Raw genomic sequence first — 18613 nt, forward strand, 5'->3', positions numbered from 1 at the left:
TTTATGAGTCAAAAGGCGGGGTCATGGGGTGTCGGGAGCTTGTTGGTTGATACATACGCCTGTCAGCGATGTACCGCCCCCGTCTCAAGGGGCTCACTCTTTAATGGCTCTTCAACTTGTCCATCTTGACGGATTCTCGCCTTCTATTGGTTTGGAGCCCCGCCTGTTCAGTCCTCTATTCGTACTCTTTGGTGATAGCGCCGAAAGAGGGCTGCCTTTCTCCAGAGGATTGGCGGGTGAATGCACATATCACCCTCCCCCGACGGTAGGCGGGTAATCGCGCTATTGGCTGGGGCCCCCGCCCCAGCGCGAGGAGGAGGAGGAGGAGGGGGGTAGGAGGGTTTGGTTGAGCTGCCGCTGTTTGTCTGTTCGACACAGGCTTGGGCCCGACGGGGGAGACGGAGCCCCAGGTACAAGGCTGGTGGAGCCCAGAAGGGCAGGGGCGGAGGCGCCGGGGAGATAAGGGCGGCCTGGCCTGAGAGTGGGGGCGGGTCTGGGCCTAAGCGAGGGCGCAGAGTGGCCCACTGGCGAAGAGAGAAGGGGGTCGGGCCCCGGGAGGCCTAATGGGGGCGCTGAGGAGGGGGCCGGGCGAGCTGGAAGCCCGAAGTTAGTGAGGGGGGAGGCGACCGGGTGCTGGCCGCGGCCGGATCCGGGCCGGGCGCGGAGGCTCGGGGCTGGTGTGAGGGCAGGGGCAGGCCTCTTTAAACAGCGCTGGAGAGGGAGGAGCTGAGGGGAAGGGACCGGGCAGCGGTGAGGTAAGCCCATTTGCCGGGAAGTGAGGAGGGGTCAACCTGACGCCCGGGTTCCGAGGGTGACCGGGGCGCAGGGTCTGTCTGAGAGATGTCTAACTGGAAGGGCCTGAGAAGGGTTCTTAGTTGGGTAAGGGGCATTATTTTCAGGGACAGTGTCTATTGTGAAAAGAATTGAAGGGACCCGTAGTTGAACCAAGAGGGACTTGACTTCAGGGAGGGAGAACTGAGGCGAACGAAGAAAGCTTTACTAATCTAGAAAAGAAGTTGGGGAAAGGGAAGCAGGGTCTGATATCAGTTAAAAGAGTTGTTGGGAATGCTGAAGCTGGACTGGAGGCTCTGGGTCTTGGGAGTACTCACTTTTTTGTTCCCATTAGCATTGGGATATAATAATTTGTAGTTTTCGCCACTGCCAGGGTAGGGATTGAAGACAGAAGTACTTTTTATTTTGTGATTGTTGACTGCTCCAAACTCAGCCCTTAAACTTTCCTTTGGCCTCATAGCTGGTTTGAAAAAACAAATTTAGACGCTACTATTTCTGTTTCTTCTTACCTACTATTTCATGTCCTGTGAAAAAGCTAAGCTGCCTTGGGGGATGTTTTGTCCATTTCTTTCCCACTTAATAATATGGCCTAGAATGGATACTGTATCTCTGATCTAAAAGTGGGGGATCGAAGGGATTTCATTATCTGCATTGAAAAGGGGCTTAGGGATCCCCAACCATCAAGAGATCTTCTGACTATAGTTGGTGAAACTTTTGTTGAACTTAGTCTTGGGTATTTCCCGGACAGATAATGGAGTTAGGTAGAACAAAGCCTGAAAATATGAGCTGATATCACTGAAGGCAGCTTTTGGGAGAGAAATTCCGTTCCAGAAGGTTGGCATCACCCCTTGTTCTTTGTCTTCTTCTTCAGGAGCTGGGGTTTCTGTGCTCCCAGAAAGTTGGGTCAAACAGTGAGGTATTTGGGGAAAGGAGTGAATAGAGAAAAGGAAGATGGATTACTAAAGCAGAGAGGGCCCCCCCCCATATATTTTTAATGGTCTGCTGACCTTCTTAGTGCCCCATAGTTTGGAACCTGTTGTACTTTCCCAATTGTACTTCCTCTTTTTCCCCTTCATACCAGTGTATTTTATCATTAGAAATTTCATTTTAATTACAAAATATGTGCATATTTTTTAAATATTCAGGCTATACCGAAGTATAAAAAGCATAAGTCCCTCCACACATACCCCACTCTCTTTTTCTTTCAGGAAGGTCAGAGATAAGCGACAGCAAATCAGACTAATCTTGCTCTGGGGACGTGCTACCAGAGGCAATTCTGTTGTCATGTTCCCACCAAATTTTTGTTTCTCATTCTTTCCAGTTTTCCCTTCTGGGGTGGTAGTCTGCTATTTATTGTGCTCCTTTCCCAGTTTATTTTCATTGTCTGCTTGCTGTCAAACTCAGGCAAAGATCTGTACTCTGGGTTTCATTCACCTTCTTAAATATACACATACCCCAGTTGTGCTCTGAGTGTCCTAGGAAATGCCCAAATAAATGCGACCAAAACTTTTTTCTCTTTTATGGGCAGGAAAGAAATATTAAGGTAAATAATTTTGCTTGGGACAAGTACTGGTATCACTGCTAATGTGAGGAATTTGAGACCTCTGTCTTTCCGGTTCATGGTCTGCACATTCAGATTATATGACTTAACCCAGAAGATGATGGTTCTCCTAAGGAACCCCTGTATCTTTCTTTCTGTAGTGATTTTAGAAGCCCCCAGGTTTCTCTGGGTTTGAAATTGGTTTTCCTCTGAACCTCAAGAGTAAAGCTAGGGCATTTCTTAAACCAGTTGTGGTCAAACCATGGCAACCCCACGTGTGTCAGAGTAGAAAGAACTGTGCTCCATAGGGTTTTCAGTGGCCGATTTTTTGGAAGTAAATTGCCAAGCCTTTCTTCTGAGGCATCTCAAATCTTTTGTTTAGCAGCCCAGCAGGTTAACCATTTGCACCACCCAGGGACATTTCATACTACCACTTTATTAATTGAATTTGTCCTTACTGGCTTTAGATGCCCTCTAATGTATCTAGTCTTTGTACAATGCCTATCAGAAACCTTGATTTTTGTCCCCCAGGAGATTTTATTTTCTCACTTGCAAAGCCAGTCCTAGAAAAAAATACGTAAATGTAGATTTTTGTTTTTTTAAATCCTCTTTAGCCTTTGCCATTTTCTATACCCTGGTGGTATTCTGTCCCTTCTTTCTTTATGTCCTTTTGTTTTTTCTACCTTCCCTTTAACAAAACGCACTTTTAAGAAAATATCTGGAATTGCCCCATACCAAAAACCAAACCAAACCTGTTGCCATCTAGTCGATTCCAACTTACAGCGACCCTATAGGACAGAGTAGAACTGCCCCATAGAGTTTCCAGGGAGTGCCTGGTGGATTCAAACTGCAAACCTTTTGGTTAGCAGCTGTAGCACTCAACCACTGTACCACCAGGGTTTCCAAACATAGACCTGGAGTTGCAAAAACATACATGGAGAAGAGGGCCATCCCATCACCCTTGAAGTCATACCCCATATAGTCTTGCTCTTACTTTGTCTAGGTGCAAGGATTACCCTTTTATAGTTTGCTTGTTTGTGTGCACTGATAAGAATTTGGCTTCGGAGAAGGAGGCCTAGGGTAAGAGAATCAAGTATATAGCCAGCTCCCCAATTCCCTGATTAGACCGGAAAAGTAACTGAAGTATGAGACATTGAACTTAAAATAAGGAAACGCAGCAGCCCTCTGGGAGGAAAGATACTACAAAACCCTACATATTACACTCCCACTTCCCAAGAGTGTTTTAGGAAAGATTTAGTCATTGACTGAACAGTAACTGAGCTGAATAAGGAGCCACCAGGTGAGCAAAGTGTGTGCTGATTTCTGGGCCAGGCTGTAGCTTCTGTTTAGGAGCAGTAAGTACTTTTTCAGAGTGTCTCCTGGCTCTGTGGTGGTAATGATTTTTTTTTGTAATGTTTCTCAAGTTCAGGAATTAATAGAAGGATAACGACCCAAAGCTCTTTGACCACTCAGCATCAACTGAAAATTCATGGAACTTTGTTTTTAGCTGCAGTTGCCTCAGTGTTAGGGTGGGAGGGCCACGTATTGGGTGTGATTAAGCCATCTGAGGCATAGTAACGGGTGACAGGAAAAGCAGTTAGCCCATGTGAGTTGCAACAGCACCTTGTGGGCTGGGTTCCAAGGGAGAGAATTAGGTCTCTGGGGTCTATTAAAAACATTCCCAAATGGAACTGAGTACAAATCTATCCAGATGGCATGGATGGGAGAGGGAGGCAGAATTAGTTTTGCTTTAATTATTTTAAACATTTATGAGCACCTACTAGGACCATGCTCTGCTCTGGAGAGTCAAGATTACATTAAAAACCGTCCCATTTTTTGAGGCATTTGAAAAGTTTAGCAAAGCAGACAGACACAAACAACTTAATCTAATGTGATAAATGCTGTGACAGAAATGCAGTCTTTTTTTTTATTATTTTTTGTTGTTAAGAATGTACACACAGAACACACACCAGTTCAACAATTTCTACATGTACAATTCAGTGACATCGATTACATTCTTCAAATTGTGCAACCATTCTCATCCTCCTTTCCAAATTATTCCTCCCCATTAACATAAACTCTCTGGGCCCAAAGTTTCCTATGTAACCTTTCAAGTTGCTGTTGTCAATTTGATCTCATATACATAGTTCTTAAAAGAGCACTGTCCTCAAGGCAGACGTTTGTTACTAGTTAAGCTAAACTGTTGTTTGGTTTAAAGAAAACTTAGGGGGTATTTTTGGTTTAAGGTTTAAAGATTATCTCAGGGCAATTGTTTAAGGGTTTCCAACCTCCATGGCTCCAGAAAGTCTGGATTCCATGAGATTTTGAAATTCTTTCTGCATTTTCCCCTTTTTGATCAGGATTCTTCTATAGAATAGAAATACAATCTTAACACTATGGGACTTCTGAGGAAGCAGTGATGACTTCTGCTGGGGTGAGAGGGTAATTATGTAGGATTTCACAAAGAAGGTGATATTTGAGCTTGGCCTTAAAAGATATAAGTTTGCTAGGCAGACGTAGTGGGGAAGGGCATTCCAATCTTTCCTAGGTCAATAATAGGGAGTTTGTAGTGCCATGCTGATAAGAGATTAGTATGCTTTTTGCCTCTTAAAATATATAAGGGAGAGGGTGGGGGAAGAGAAGGGCTTTCTCATTTAAACCAGTGACTTATTGGATAACATTGGATCAACACAATGAAATTGCTGAGCCAAGTAGTAGAACTCTCAGTTCAAGATTTTGGGAATTTTTGGGTCTAAAGAAAGTTGGAGAGGAGTTGAAGGTATTTCCTGGTCTTTGCGCTGTCTTCCCTACTCACCAAATCTCATTAATCCCAAAGCCTGTTGAATCCTGCAGAGGTTACCTCTTGACTCTCTGTTGTCTCCCATTGACTTTTCTCTTTTCCAGCTGTCCTGGCAGGGTTTGGTCAAGATTTTTTAGAGAGGCATAGTAATGACTGAATCCTTCTATGAGAACGATATGGGACTACAGTTCCCAGAGAAGGCCTGGGTCTTTCTAATTTGTTTATAGTCCCAAAACAAGTATTTATCTAAGCTGAATAGAGATAGAAACTATCTAGTCTAGGTCCTTGTTCCTGTCCAGGTCCCCTCATCAGAGATTAGCATCTCCTGCTTCCTAAAGAAGTTGTTGTTAGTTGCCATCAAGTCAGTTCCAACTCGTGGTGACCCATGTTGTCAGAATGTTATACTCCATAGGGCTTTCAAGGCTGTGGCCTTTGGGTGGGTTCAGACTGCCAACCTTTTAGCTAGTAGTCGAGCACTTAACCGTTTGTGCCACACAACGGCTCTTAAGAAGTACAGTGTTATAATAGCAGGCATATCTGAGTAGGAGCCCTGGATTTGCTACTAAGCAGCTGTGTGATAGCTGGCCGTATGGTAATACCTGACAAGTTGATTAATTTTATGTGCCTCAGTTTCCTTACCTGTAAAATAAGGAGGTTGGACTGATGACCTCTAGACTTTTATCTTTTATCTGGCTGACTGACCTTATAGGGCTGACATTTGGGACTTGGCTAGACTCCAGTGGCTGTGTACAGGGAGTTCCCTCTCTATTGATGATAGACGTCTAGAGGCTTCATCTGTAGTTGGCGTACATAGTTAAAAAGTAAAAGAGGGCTGTGAGGAGTGGAGTCTTGCTCTAGCTGAGATTTAGCAGGCTAAGAAACTTTTTCTGTTATGCCTGCTTTGCTGTGCTGCTTGGAGAGCTGCCCACATTAAAGAACCTGCCCCTTCAGCCAGCCTCCACCTCCCCCACTCCCCAAATGGTCTGCTGCAATGGTCAGGCCTCAATCCTCCTTAGTTAATGGGTCATTTGATAAGCTGTTCTTGTGGAGCTGTGCTTCTAACGGAAGTTAAATCTGATTTCTTCTCTTTTGAGCTGAAAGAGTTGGAGGGAAGAATAACCTGCTCATTATCCTTTTTTTGCCTCAGGTTTTAAGGTAATAATCATCACATCACTTGACTAGTTGGTTATGGTTTATTTTTTGCCTTTGAATGGATTGCCCATTGCCAACTCTTAGCAAAAAAAAATCACCAAAAAAAAAAAGAAGGGGGCATGTGATCAATTGTATCCTGCGCATATTATTTCATTTCTGTACCCCTGATCTTTTAAGAGCCTAGCTATTGCATAAAAATATGATAACCCTTATAAAAATGTTGAGATTAAAGCTCAAGTCATGGAGATGGGCAGCCCATCAATTACCGTGAACAAAGAAGGTAGGAAATAATCTTGAGATGACACGTGGGATGGGAGGTAGAATTTTCTATCCCAGTAGTTACCTATCTATGGCAATCCAAGGTTGCTTAGTAGCAAGAAAGTTTGCTGTGTCTGGGCTCTGGCTTGACTTCCCATCTGTGGGGGTGAACGACAAGGTTTTTGCAGTCCGAGTAGTCTGTGGCTGTTCCCTATCATCACACTCCCACAACCCCCTACTGCTTTCCTAGGCCTATAGTGATGTATCTGGCCATGAGAATTCAGTCCATTTTAACTCCCATATTTTCATATTGCAGAGGAGTAACATTGAGGCTTAGCATTCGGCCCCTTGGATCACTTGCTTTGAACTAGATAAAAATGTGAAGGAATAAGCTGAAGAAACTAGTACCTTTTCCTGTTCTTTCTTGAGAGCATGCTATACGTATGTTACCTGAAGGAAACCTCATCAGCTTATTCATCTGTGCTATTTTTTGCCTATTACATCATCTGTTTTAGAGTTAAGATGGTCTATCTTTTGTATATAAAACAACACATATTTTTAAAAATAATTCATCCTTACAGATGCTGAGAAGCCCTAAGAGAATTAAATTTCTTAAATACTCCCAGAACTTTGGAAGTGAATTCAAATTCCACTCTTTGCTACTTTCACTTATTTTTCCCCCCTAAAAAGATCCTCATGTATAAGGAAGCTGGGGCTCAGAAAGGCAAAGGGAGTGAGTATCCTGAGATCACAATGGATTAAGTGACAAAGTAGAGAATAGAACTCAGGCTTGCCTGATTTCATAGCCCTTACCCACTACATGGGACTGCCTCTGTCTAGCTTGGCTCTTCTCACTTTCATAATTGCTCTAGAACTTTAGCATCAGGGTTCGGGATCCTCAGACTTCTGGAGAGCTATATTCAGTTCTCATCTTAATTGCATCTAGAAGTACTCTAGTAGTAACCATAGCTATAGGCAGGCAAGTGACTAAACTTCCCTCCCATCCCTACTAGCCCAGTTTTCAGCATCAGGCCTCTTCAAAACAGTGTTTTGTAAACTTTTTTAACCATGACTCATAGTAAAAAAAATAAAATAAAATAGGTTTTACATCATAACTCAGTGTATGCACATATACGTACACACACAAATAAAACACAATTTCACAGAATTCTTCTTATTCTTACTGCTTGTAATGTACTTGGTATTTTTTGTTCTATTTCTTTTTTTTTTTAAATACTGATTGATCATGAGCCTCCAAGTGATTTCAAGGGCACTGTTACTTTACAGAAGGAGCCCTGGTGGCACAGAGTGGTTAACAGGGCATTGAGCCAGTTCTTCCTGGTTCAGTCATGGCTGAGGAAGCGAAACAGGAACAGACCTGAATTTTTACAATTTAGGTGATCTGGAACAATAACCAGAACAGGAAAAATTACAGGTCAAAGCCCTGGAATGGGAGACTCGGAAGAGGCATAGTGAGCCCTTTCAGGAGCCTGATGCATGAGACTGGATTCTTCAAAGGGCTGTGGAGAGCTACACACATTCAAAGCACATGGTTAGCTTCCATCTTTGAAAGGGCCACTGCTGTTTCCTACTCTACTCAGAATCCCTCAGGCAAGAGATTTGGTTGCTATGCAACGCATATGCTGCCCTTGTTTTCTACGAGAGAGATTGGGTTTTCGGCAGGGCTTCAACTGTAATTTTTACCATTCCGGTTATCGGTTATTGTTCCATTTCACCCAAATTTTAAAAATTTGGGTCTGTTCCAGTTTCGCTTCCTTGGCCATGACTGAACTGAGAACCAGTTCGAAGCCCTGGTGATTAAGTGCTTGGCTGCTAACTGAAAGGTCGGTGGTTCAAACCCACAAGCTGCTCTGCAGGAGGAAAATGTGGCAATCTGCTTCTGTAAAGATTACAGCCTTTGAAACCCTATGAGGCAGTTTTACTCTGTCCTATAGGGTCACTATGAGTCAGAATTAGCTTGATGGCAGTAGGTTTGGGGTTTTTTTTGTTTTTTATTGCCTTACAGCCTACAGTTTGGGAAACACTCCTCAAAAGTTTTGAGGATGAAGAAGAGCTAAAGAATTGTGAACAGTGGATAAAAGGCTAATTAACACTGACTCCTGTAGTATTGGTTCCCAGAATTTTGGACTTCATGGACTAATTAAAAATTTAAATTTTGAGGTTTTTATTTTTTCCAAGTAAGGTTTAGAAAGCGCACTACTGTCTTTCAACACAATTATTTTAAAAACAAATCCCCCCAAAAAGTGGCGTAGAGAACTACTTTTAAAATATATTCACTGTTGGAAAAAAAAACTGTAGAATGAAAAAATTGGAACCTTCCACATACCACCATCTTCAGTCCCACTCTCCTCAGAGCTAACCACTGTTAACAAATAGCGGTGTATCCTTCATGCCTTTTTCTGTGTAGAATTTTGTTTTGCTTTACAGAAATATGATCTGATCATGTGTTTTGTTCAGCAACTTTTTTTTAAACTTGAAGGTTTTTTCATGCAATATATACAAATTTATTTTATTCTTCAAAAGAGAATTGATGCTGAGAATGCAAGACATTAGAAATCACATAATAAAGGATACTCTTAAGCTGAATAAATTTAGCTTTATGAAAAACTTGCTATATTGTCTATCATTTCATCATAGACAAGTGAAAGCTTCATCACAAAATGGCACATTTTTCTGTGGATACTTGGGACTTAGGGGCCGAGAGGACTACAGAAAAACTAGTAGGATCAGAATAATTTGTCACAGTCCTCTGTTGTAACCTAGTCTCCCGTGGGACTGAGTTCTCACTTCTATCTTTAGTCCTCTGTTAACTTCCTGTTCACATCCCCTTTTTTTCCTGTGTTTCTTTCTCTGTAGCCCTTTCATATGTGGCTGCCTTAGGAATATATTGATAACAACTAATATTGAAATATACTTTAAGATAATAAGTTGATGTTTTCTGTGAACCAGTGCCACTAAGTAATATCTATTATGTATTCACACCTTGCTAAATCTTTCACTTAAATCTTCATGGCTACTTTCTTTTTTTATTGTGTTTTAGGTGAAAGTTTACAGCTCAAGCTAATTTCTCATTCAAAAATTTATGCACATATTGTTTTGTGACATTGGTTACAATCCCCACAATATGACAGCACACTCCCCCTTTCCACTCTGGGTTCCTTGTGTCCATTCATCCAGTTCCTGTCCCTTCCTGCCTTCTCATCCTGTTTTTGGACAGGAGCTGCCCATTTGGTCTTGCATATTTGGATTAAGAAGCACATTCCTCATGTATGTTAATTTTTTTATATATGCCTGTATAATCTTTTTCTGGGAAGTGGGCTTCAAAAACAGTTTCATTTCTGGGTTAGCAGAGTGTCAGGGCTCACAGAACCAAGAGATGTTCTTGATGTCATATTAATAATTAGTAGCTTAATATTTATTGAACACTTACTTTATGGTACATACTGTTTTAAGTTCTTTCCATGATTCATCTCATTTAATCTTTACAAGTACTCATAAGGGTATTGTCCTCATTTTACAGATGAGGGAAACACTTTAGTCACTTTCCCCAAGGTTACACAGCAAGTAAGTAGAAGAACTGGAAAACAATCCCAGAGAATTGAACCCTAGAGCCTGTGTTCCTTTGTATGTTTTTCTGTCTTTACTCTCTAGTAAGTAGGATTGCTGAGATTTTAACCTTGATTTGACTCCAGAGTCACTCACTGTAATGGCAAAATAATGTTTCTTCACATACTCCATAGAGTATGATGTCTGTAGAGCACCTAGGATCAACTTTAGAGAAGGGAATGATGAATTTGAACAAGCAAAGTATAACCCAAGCAATGCTTAGGTTTTGAAGAGAGGCTTTGCCTGCTGTGATCATGCTACCTCCTTGTTGATCTCATAGCTCCTTTCTTTCCCCTTACTGTCAGGATGATGAGATATACTCAGGTTTGAATTATTTAAGTCTAAAGGTCCCAACTTCTCTCCCCCTTCCCACCAGCTTTCCAGGCCCTCTTGGAAGGTAGAGAAAGTTGATTCAGTTTATTCTTTGATCAAATATTTATTACTTGAAGACTTATCCCCTATACCATCCTCTGGGAACTCCTGAATGTGTTCGGAAGGCACACCTTCTTTCTCTGCCTCTAATTTGGAGGGCTACAGCTGTTAGGCCCGTTTGGTTCAGAGGGTAATCTAATCCTCAAGCACTAGAAAGACAGATGCAAGTTAAGAGTAGGTCAAGCTTACTGACTCTTAGATTTGATAGACTTTCAGACTTGGAGAGGTGGCAGAAGCAAAGTGAAAAAGTGGATACTGAATGTGCCCTGTTGATTGCATTTCCCTTTCTATCTTGTGCCTCAAGAGTTCAACCAGAAATGAGAATGAATAGGTTTTCTGACAATAGGACCCTGGTTAGATTTTCAGAAATGACTTGTCAGGAGGACTGGTCATGTGTGAAGGCTACAGAGCCAGAAGCTACCCTTCTACCTTTAGGAAGGGTGACTCTTACCTGGTGTCCTTACAGTAAATCTCTCATTTTAATAGCTGAGGGGGCAAGGAGATACTGGGGATCCAGGCTGCCTGTGGGTGGATCTGGATTTTCTTCAGGCCAACTGATTTGCTACAATTAAAAAAAACTTTGAAGATTTGGTAGGAGTTAATGGGGGATTAAAAACTTTTCTCCCTTTCACAGTTTTCATTCTCTCCATTTCAGTTCCTTTGGTAGTTGGAGATGATGTGGTAGAGCAAACTACTTCAGATGCAGTTATTTTACTGTTCCCGCTCTTACCACTGAGTGTCAGCTGCCTGGGACCCTCTTGGAGGTGACACCTTTCAATGGTGGATGATTACAAGAGCTAAATCCTCCTAGGAGTAAGGAAATGAAGAGATTCTGTCCCTTCACTATAATGTGCTTACAGCTGCAACTGCCTTGTGTCTAATTTTACCCTTTTTCTTTTTTTGTTGCAGGACTATTGAAGCTTGGAAACCCCTTCCCCTTCCCCCCTCCCCCTTTTGCCGCTTTGTGGCACCCCCTTCCCTCTACCCTTTCCCACTCTGATAACCTGGCCATGACTAGCAGAAGCACAGCCAGGCCCAATGGGCAGCCCCAGGCCAGCAAAATATGCCAGTTCAAATTAGTCCTGCTGGGGGAATCTGCAGTGGGGAAGTCTAGCCTGGTATTACGTTTTGTCAAAGGGCAGTTCCACGAGTACCAGGAGAGTACCATTGGAGGTGAGTCCTCAGGGAAAGAAGAGGTTCAGTGTTCAGGAACGCTTTTGAAATGAGATCTAGTGACCTCATTTTTGAGCTGGCCCTCTTAGCCCCATTCCTTTCCCCAGGAATGGAACCTTTTTATAAAACAAACATTTAAAAAATTGTTGTAATACCAAAAAGCAAGTATATATGTTCATTCTCTTGCTTCCTAGAAGAAAAAAAAGTTAGCCTTTGAGCACCAAGAAAAGCACTAATTTCTTATCTCAATCTACCTTTCTCCTCCCACTCTATCATCTCAATCCCAGGGAGGTTCAGCTGACTATCTTGAGTAGGGTTGGTTTGGAGCAGTGATTCGTAATCAAAGATGTACATCAGAACCACCTGGGGAGGATTTACTAAAATATGGATGCTTGGACCCTACCTTAGATCAACTGATTAGTATGGGGGGAGGTAGGTTGGTGGCAGCAGTGGCACAACCAGGGAGGCAGGCAGGCATGTGTGTGTCTGGAAATGCTCCTTAGGTGATTCTGATGCACATTTCTGGTAAAATAGAGGCTGGAAGTGAACAGAAAATGTTAACGGCATCTGTCTTTCCCACCTTTGCTACCCTCTCCCTGCCACTACCCCAGATAGGGTGCTAATTTAATAAAAGATCTTTTCTAAGAACTCCCGTATTATTCCTTCCCCCTTTTTACTAGTCACCTTGGAAATGTGGTGTTCTAGACCAGCAGAAGGTAATAAAAAGTAACAACATTATGATGGTAGAACCTGCCATCAAGCTTTAATATTTTCTAATCAGTTCTTGATGTAGCTTTCTTCTGAAGCTTATATCTCTGTTACTCCCCTGTTTTGTTTAGAAGAGGGATGACTCTGTTAAGGTACCATTTCTTCTCTCTCTTCCTTATGGCTTATGATGTTCCCCATTCCTTGGCCAGAGATACTTCTGGCAGGAATGACTTAGTTAAGGACAGTCTTAATCTGGTTCCAGGACCTATATATAAGGAGGAGAGCACTAAACCTCTTCCTGTAGCTAAGTGGTCTGGGTGGTGACTGGTCTTTGACTGAGAGCGGAGGTATTTTGAAGGGGGGTAAGACGTTCCTGATCATCCTCCCACTTACAACTTCTTCCCCTCCATTCTCTCATCCATAGCGGCCTTCCTCACCCAGTCCGTTTGTCTAGATGACACAACAGTCAAGTTTGAAATCTGGGACACAGCTGGGCAGGAGCGATACCATAGCTTGGCCCCTATGTACTACAGGGGTGCCCAAGCTGCAATTGTGGTTTATGACATTACTAATCAGGTAAGTGGGCTGAGTCCTTGCCCTTATAGCAATTAAATTAGTTGGGGGAGAGAAAACAGGTTCTTGAAACAGCAAAATAAGAGTACAGATTATGCTTCCAAGTGCCAAGAAGACAGAGTTGATGAATTATCATAGACAGGTAGTTTCAGAGAGTTAAGACCTCCTGGAAGAGGTGAGTTTTGACATTGGGTTTTGAAGGTGATGGATGTGGGTTGGTAGTCATTCCAGCCTAACCATGCTCTTCCTCATGTTTTCCTAGGAAACCTTTGCCCGAGCAAAGACATGGGTGAAGGAACTACAGCGACAGGCCAGTCCTAGCATCGTTATTGCCCTGGCAGGAAACAAAGCTGACCTGGCCAACAAGCGCATGGTGGAATATGAAGTAAGATGGCCCACAGTGTCCCTATCTGACACATTCCCTCTGTGCCTGGGACCTTTTTCTTCCAAACCTATTTCTGAAAACCTCATCTGAGGACATTTATCGTCTCATACCCCAGTTGAGCACCAACTTAAATACAGCAACATTGTGACCCTAATGACAGCCAGGAGATTTTAGAGGAGTCAGAAGAAAATTCCAGAGCACGGGGTAGGGCAGTACCAGCTGTGGAGGTACCAGTTTGAAACAGGAAGGAGGGAACAATTGAGTGTGAGGCCAGAGAGTATTCAAGGGTCAGAACCTAAAAGCCCCCAGCTAACTTATCCTCTCCTGCCCATAAGATTCCTGACATCTGCTTGTTGGACTGAGTGGTCTAGAGATCTGGCTTTTCCTTGTGAGAGTCACCAAAATATGGGTCCAGGGCCATCTGGCTCATAGCGGGCAATTAAAGGGAAGGAACCTAGGATACTGAGTAACTCTGGTGCCCATGAGAGTGGAAAGGCAATACTTACTCCCACCTTATATTCTGAGCACCAGTACACTCCACCCCTTGCAGGAGGCCCAGGCGTATGCAGATGACAACAGCTTATTGTTTATGGAGACTTCAGCCAAGACAGCTATGAACGTGAACGATCTCTTCCTGGCAATAGGTAAGGTCAGAGCAGCCTGAGGTCTTCCTGTCTTTTTCCCTGCCTCTCGGCAGGATCTTAGCTAACCCAAGTTCTATGGATAGGTGGGAGTGTTTCCAGTTGTAAAAACTTCACATATGGAAATACCTTAAGTTTCCTTTGTGGCATATAGCCTCTGTCATTTGGCTGCAGTTTTAGCCTCCTTGTCTTCAATGTTATTTGCAAAGAGTGAACCCCCTCTCCTTTTCAGAACATTCTTTTAATCTCTCGATTTTCCTGTCCCCTTCTCCTCCCCCACCTAATAGCCATTTTTTGCGGGGGTGAGTGAAATGTACTATACTTTGTTCCCTTCTCTTTTTATCTCTAGCTAAGAAGCTGCCAAAGAGTGAACCCCAGAATCTGGGGGGTGCAGCAGGCCGAAGCCGGGGTGTGGATCTCCATGAGCAGTCCCAGCAGAACAAGAGCCAGTGTTGTAGCAACTGAGGGGGTGGCTAGCAGCAAACAAGTATGGAGCTAGCACGAGAGCTAAGAAATAACCTCCATCCCTACCCCTCAGCACACAGCCCCTACGGTAACAGCACACTGAGCCCTGGCTCCCAAGGGCTGACTCCTGACAGCTCCGTCATGGCACTTTTTAATGCTTCAGCAACCAACACCAGGCAGCTGTTGCCACTGGCCTCTTACCCCCTACTCTGGGGCTTGGGGGTCAGATCCCCCTGGGACTTACCTTCCACAACAAACTTTCTTCACTTTGTATTATAGGTGCAAGACAGTGACCTACTTATCTTTCCTTCTCTTCCCCAGCATTCCTCCCCATTTTTTCAGAAAACACTTTTGTCTCTTGCCCCTTCCCTCTGTCTGCTCTTGGTCAATCCGTGTTCTTGACCCCCTTTTTCTCCTTTCCCCAGGATGGAGAAGGTGGTGAACCCAGGAACTGAGGAAGAAGGTTTCCAGTTCAGTCACATTAAGGGCCCTGGGGGAGAGTAAGGCTCACAGCAGGAGGGAGTAAGGAAACATTTTGTTTTTACTTGTTTGGAGTTTGTCCTATTTGAAAACACTGCAGTATCCATGAGTTGGCCTTGTGGAGGGTGTTTCTAGCAAGAGATGAGAATGGGAAGGCAAGCTCTCTGGCACCAGGTGGGAGTGGTGTTGAGTTAGCCAACTGGGCGGAGGCGGAGAAGGAGGTGCAGTGTCTGCGGTGGCTCTCCATCTCCCCAAGGCCTATTTCCCTTCACCCAGGCTCTTAGGTAGCTTCTTCCCCGTGGTGGGGATTGGAGCCCAGAGTCCTCCAAAGAATCTTCACTGGTTGCCTGCATCTTTGGCTCTGCTGTGGTCTGATTGGAGGAGGGACTAGTTTCTGATACCCATCCTCTGATTTATACATATGCATTTTTTTCTCTGGCCTTTAAATGGGCCCTAGTCACCATATCCCCCTGCAGTTTGCACTTTAATTGATGGTATTTCAGTTGGGATACTTGTTTTATGGGATTTTTGATTGATTCACATACCCTCCTACCTTCTTCTTAATTAAATGGAATCCCAAGTGTATATGAAGTTTGGGGAGGGGCTGGAGAGAACAGTACTCTAACCCAATCTTCACTGCTAGGTTCCTCCAACTCTGATTCTTAATCTGTATTCTAGCCAGCCTAGTTCTTAAGTGGAGGTTTGCCTTGCCTGGAGAGTTAACTGAGCAACTCAGGAGTAGAGTCAGGATAGCATAGGCCAGGGTAGGAGAGTGAGGAGGGGCCAGGTAAGAGGGAGGAGTTTTCTCTTTTTCCAGGGTTCACATTCAATCTGATATGCATTACCATGTTTTTTCTACTCCCTGTAAATAGGTGTGATCTTTATTCCTACTGTACAGTCTGTTCTATCCCCCACTTCCCATCAGGCCCTATTTCTTTTCTCCTTTGTAACGTCTTCAGTTTAGTCCCTCTACCCCATCTCCATTCTTACCCTCTATGCATCCTTGTACCACTAGGGGCTAGTACCACAGAGGCCTGCTTGTGGCCCCCTTATGTCATACCCCTGTTCCTGTGGACAGGGAATAACTAGCACTGAAAGGTACCTCACAGTTGTCTCACACCATCAGAGGGCTTTTGTCCTTTCTAGGTCTCTAGCCTCTCTTCATAGCCCTCATCAGGTGTTTTTAGGATATCTGTGGGAAGCCATCAAGGCAAGAGAGAACTCTAGGCTCCTTGTTTTTCCAGCTTAGATTTGGGGAAGAAAGATGGGAATGCCACAGTGATCAAGGATTGGGTCCTCTGCCCTTGCAGACTGCCTTCTGTCCCAGAGCAGCTGAGAAATCCATGAAGCTGAGATTTTGAAGAACCAGCTTAGGTTCTTCCACTTAGGCCTCAATTCCTCTCCTTTTCCAGGGGCAGCCTTAGTTCCCATGGCCCTGAAACATGTATTTTTCCTAGCACCCACTAGCCCCAAAAGCACCCAGTGCATCCTTTTTATAAGTGGAAGAACTAGGATGGTCTCTGAGTTTCTTAGAAATGAAGTTGAAGTTCTTTCTCTGAGCACCTTTCCCCATGGAGCAGGAGTGAAGATGTTTCATGGCCTTGGGGCTGGGAAACCATTTCCCCTGGCTCCTCTGCCCCTCCCCTCTGCCTGTCCCTCCACCCTCACGAACAGGATTGGCCTTAGCTTCTGGGCCTGTCTGCTGCCTCACCCCTACTTCTACAAGCTGTTCTGCTTTCCTTTGAGCTCTGTGGGCTTGGGGATCTTAGGTTTTTATTTCCCAGCTCTTCATTTTTTCTTCTGATCAGTTTTTTTTTTTTTTTTTTTTTTAATTAAGGGGGGGTACCTTTTTTTTTTTTTTTTGCTTCTAAGAAAGAATTTGCCTTTTTTTTCCCCCTTTGTCCGTCTCCTTTGGGTCCCTCTCCTAACATAACAATCGTGGTAACAGAATGCAACTGCTGATTTACCGATGTATTTAATGTAAGTAAAAAAGGGAAAAAAAAAGTATTGAAGTGTTGCTTCTTTTTTCTTTTTTGCCATTTGTTCGTCTGATGCTAGAAATTTGGAAGAAAGGGCACCAAATAATGTTTTATTGAATCAGAAACACAGCCTCCCCTCCGTCTTGATACCTCCTGTTCCCTTTAATCTTTTCTTGAATAGTGAGAAAATCTAATTTTGAAAATAGCCCTTTTACAGCTGTTTAATCATTCCTATTGAAAGGTTGGAAACCCTGGTGGCAGAGTGGTTAAGTGCTGTGGCTGCTAACCAAAAGGTTGGCAGTTCAAATCTACCAGGCACTCCTTGGAAACCTTATGGGGCAGTTTCTACTGTGTCCTAGAGGGTCGCTATGAGTCAGAATTGACTCGAGGGCAGTGGGTTTGGTTTGGTTTTTTTTATTGGAAGGTCAGTCAAGAGCTCATCACATCTGACCCTAGCTGTTTTTCAGTGTTCTTCAAAAGAACCTGTTTGTGTGTGGGTGTAGTTGTGTGGGTGTGGTATATGGTCTGTGGGCCTCTGGGCAATCAATGAGATTTGGGGTTTGGGGAGGTGTGATTTGTGAATCTTTGAAATAATATGCAAAAATTTATGTCCATTTTTCTAGGGAGAGAGTCCTTGGCTTTATTAGTTTCTCAGAGAAGACTTGAGGAAGACTTAAGGTTAAAAATCACTGGATTAGCTTTTTTTTAACACGTAGCTTCCACCCCAACAGAAAAATTTCCCCTGGGTGTGCTCTTGTCTCCTATGGTACTTGAAGCCCTTCTGTCCATCACAGCCTTAAGTAAGGGGGAAAAAAGAATGAAACAAAAAAGATTGGGGATAAATGCAGAGGGAGTTTTAAATCCCAAAGAATCTAAAGGAGAAGGCAGGAAAGAGGACTGGTGCCAAACAGACCTGGCATTCCAGGCCTGTCTCTGCCAGCTGACCAGGTATGGCCTTGATTAAGTTACTTAGCAGTTCTCTTCCTCAGCATCTGTAAAATGGAAGTTGAGATTTAAAGGGCATTATGTAAAGCATGTGATACACTGTAGGTGACAGTTATCAGGGAGAGGTCTTATGCTGTGGCTTCAGACAGTCTGTAACTGGCTTTTCTGTATCCTCCTTGGCTGAGATCGTAGGACTGAGCTTATTTTTTAAGACTGGTAGGAATAGGCCAGGCATGAATCCTCTCATAGATTTCTAAGCTAAGTTCCATTTCCAAAAACTTTATTGCCAAAGTAAACTCTGCTGCCAATTCGCCTTTGCTTCAGTCTCTTAGTACTCCCAGCAGGCTTCTTGATCCTTGGTAAAAGTTCTAGTTCAGTTTAAAAGAGCAGAAAAACCAAACCCTTTTGCTGACTGGATTCCAACTCATAGCGACCCTATAGGACAGAGCAGAACTATCCCATAGGGTTTCCAAGGCCCTCTTTGTAGAAGGAGCCCTGGTGGTACTCAGTGGTTAAGTACTCAGCTGCTAACGGAAAGGTCAGCAGTTTTAATTCACCAGCGGCTCGACTGGACAGCAGTGGGTTTGGTTTGGTAATCTTTATGAAACCGACTGCCACATCTTTCTCCTCTGGAGCAGCTGGTGGGTTAGAACTGCTGACTCT

At 43.6% G+C, this 18613-nt stretch overlaps 1 protein-coding gene across 3 annotated transcripts; it reads left to right on the top strand.

Moving 5' to 3' along the window:
* The first annotated feature begins 321 nt into the window (after nt 1-321).
* Nucleotides 322-17033, top strand: RAB5B (RAB5B, member RAS oncogene family). Of its 3 annotated transcripts, none has more exons than XM_049883510.1 (6): nt 322-410; nt 11511-11774; nt 12907-13058; nt 13318-13440; nt 13991-14084; nt 14431-17033. In XM_049883510.1, exons 2-6 carry the CDS (start codon nt 11612-11614, stop codon nt 14544-14546), a joined length of 648 nt encoding a protein of 215 aa, XP_049739467.1. In that variant the 5' UTR covers nt 322-410; nt 11511-11611; the 3' UTR covers nt 14547-17033. The 3 variants fall into 3 exon arrangements, with proteins under 3 accessions (XP_049739467.1, XP_049739469.1, XP_049739468.1); XM_049883511.1 differs by lacking the exon at nt 322-410 and adding an exon at nt 737-755; XM_049883512.1 differs by lacking the exon at nt 13991-14084.
* The last annotated feature ends 1580 nt before the right edge of the window (nt 17034-18613 follow it).

The sequence above is a fragment of the Elephas maximus genome, chromosome 4, assembly GCF_024166365.1.
Source record: "Elephas maximus indicus isolate mEleMax1 chromosome 4, mEleMax1 primary haplotype, whole genome shotgun sequence".
NCBI lineage: Eukaryota > Metazoa > Chordata > Mammalia > Proboscidea > Elephantidae > Elephas > Elephas maximus.

Coding starts and splice junctions, on each gene's coding strand:
- RAB5B (XM_049883510.1), top strand. CDS start 11,612: ATGACTAGCAGAAGCACAGCCAGGCCCAATGGGCAGCCCCAGGCCAGC. Junction 11,775..12,906: donor CCAGGAGAGTACCATTGGAG/GTGAGTCCTCAG, acceptor TCTCATCCATAG/CGGCCTTCCTCACCCAGTCC. Junction 14,085..14,430: donor CGATCTCTTCCTGGCAATAG/GTAAGGTCAGAG, acceptor TTTTATCTCTAG/CTAAGAAGCTGCCAAAGAGT.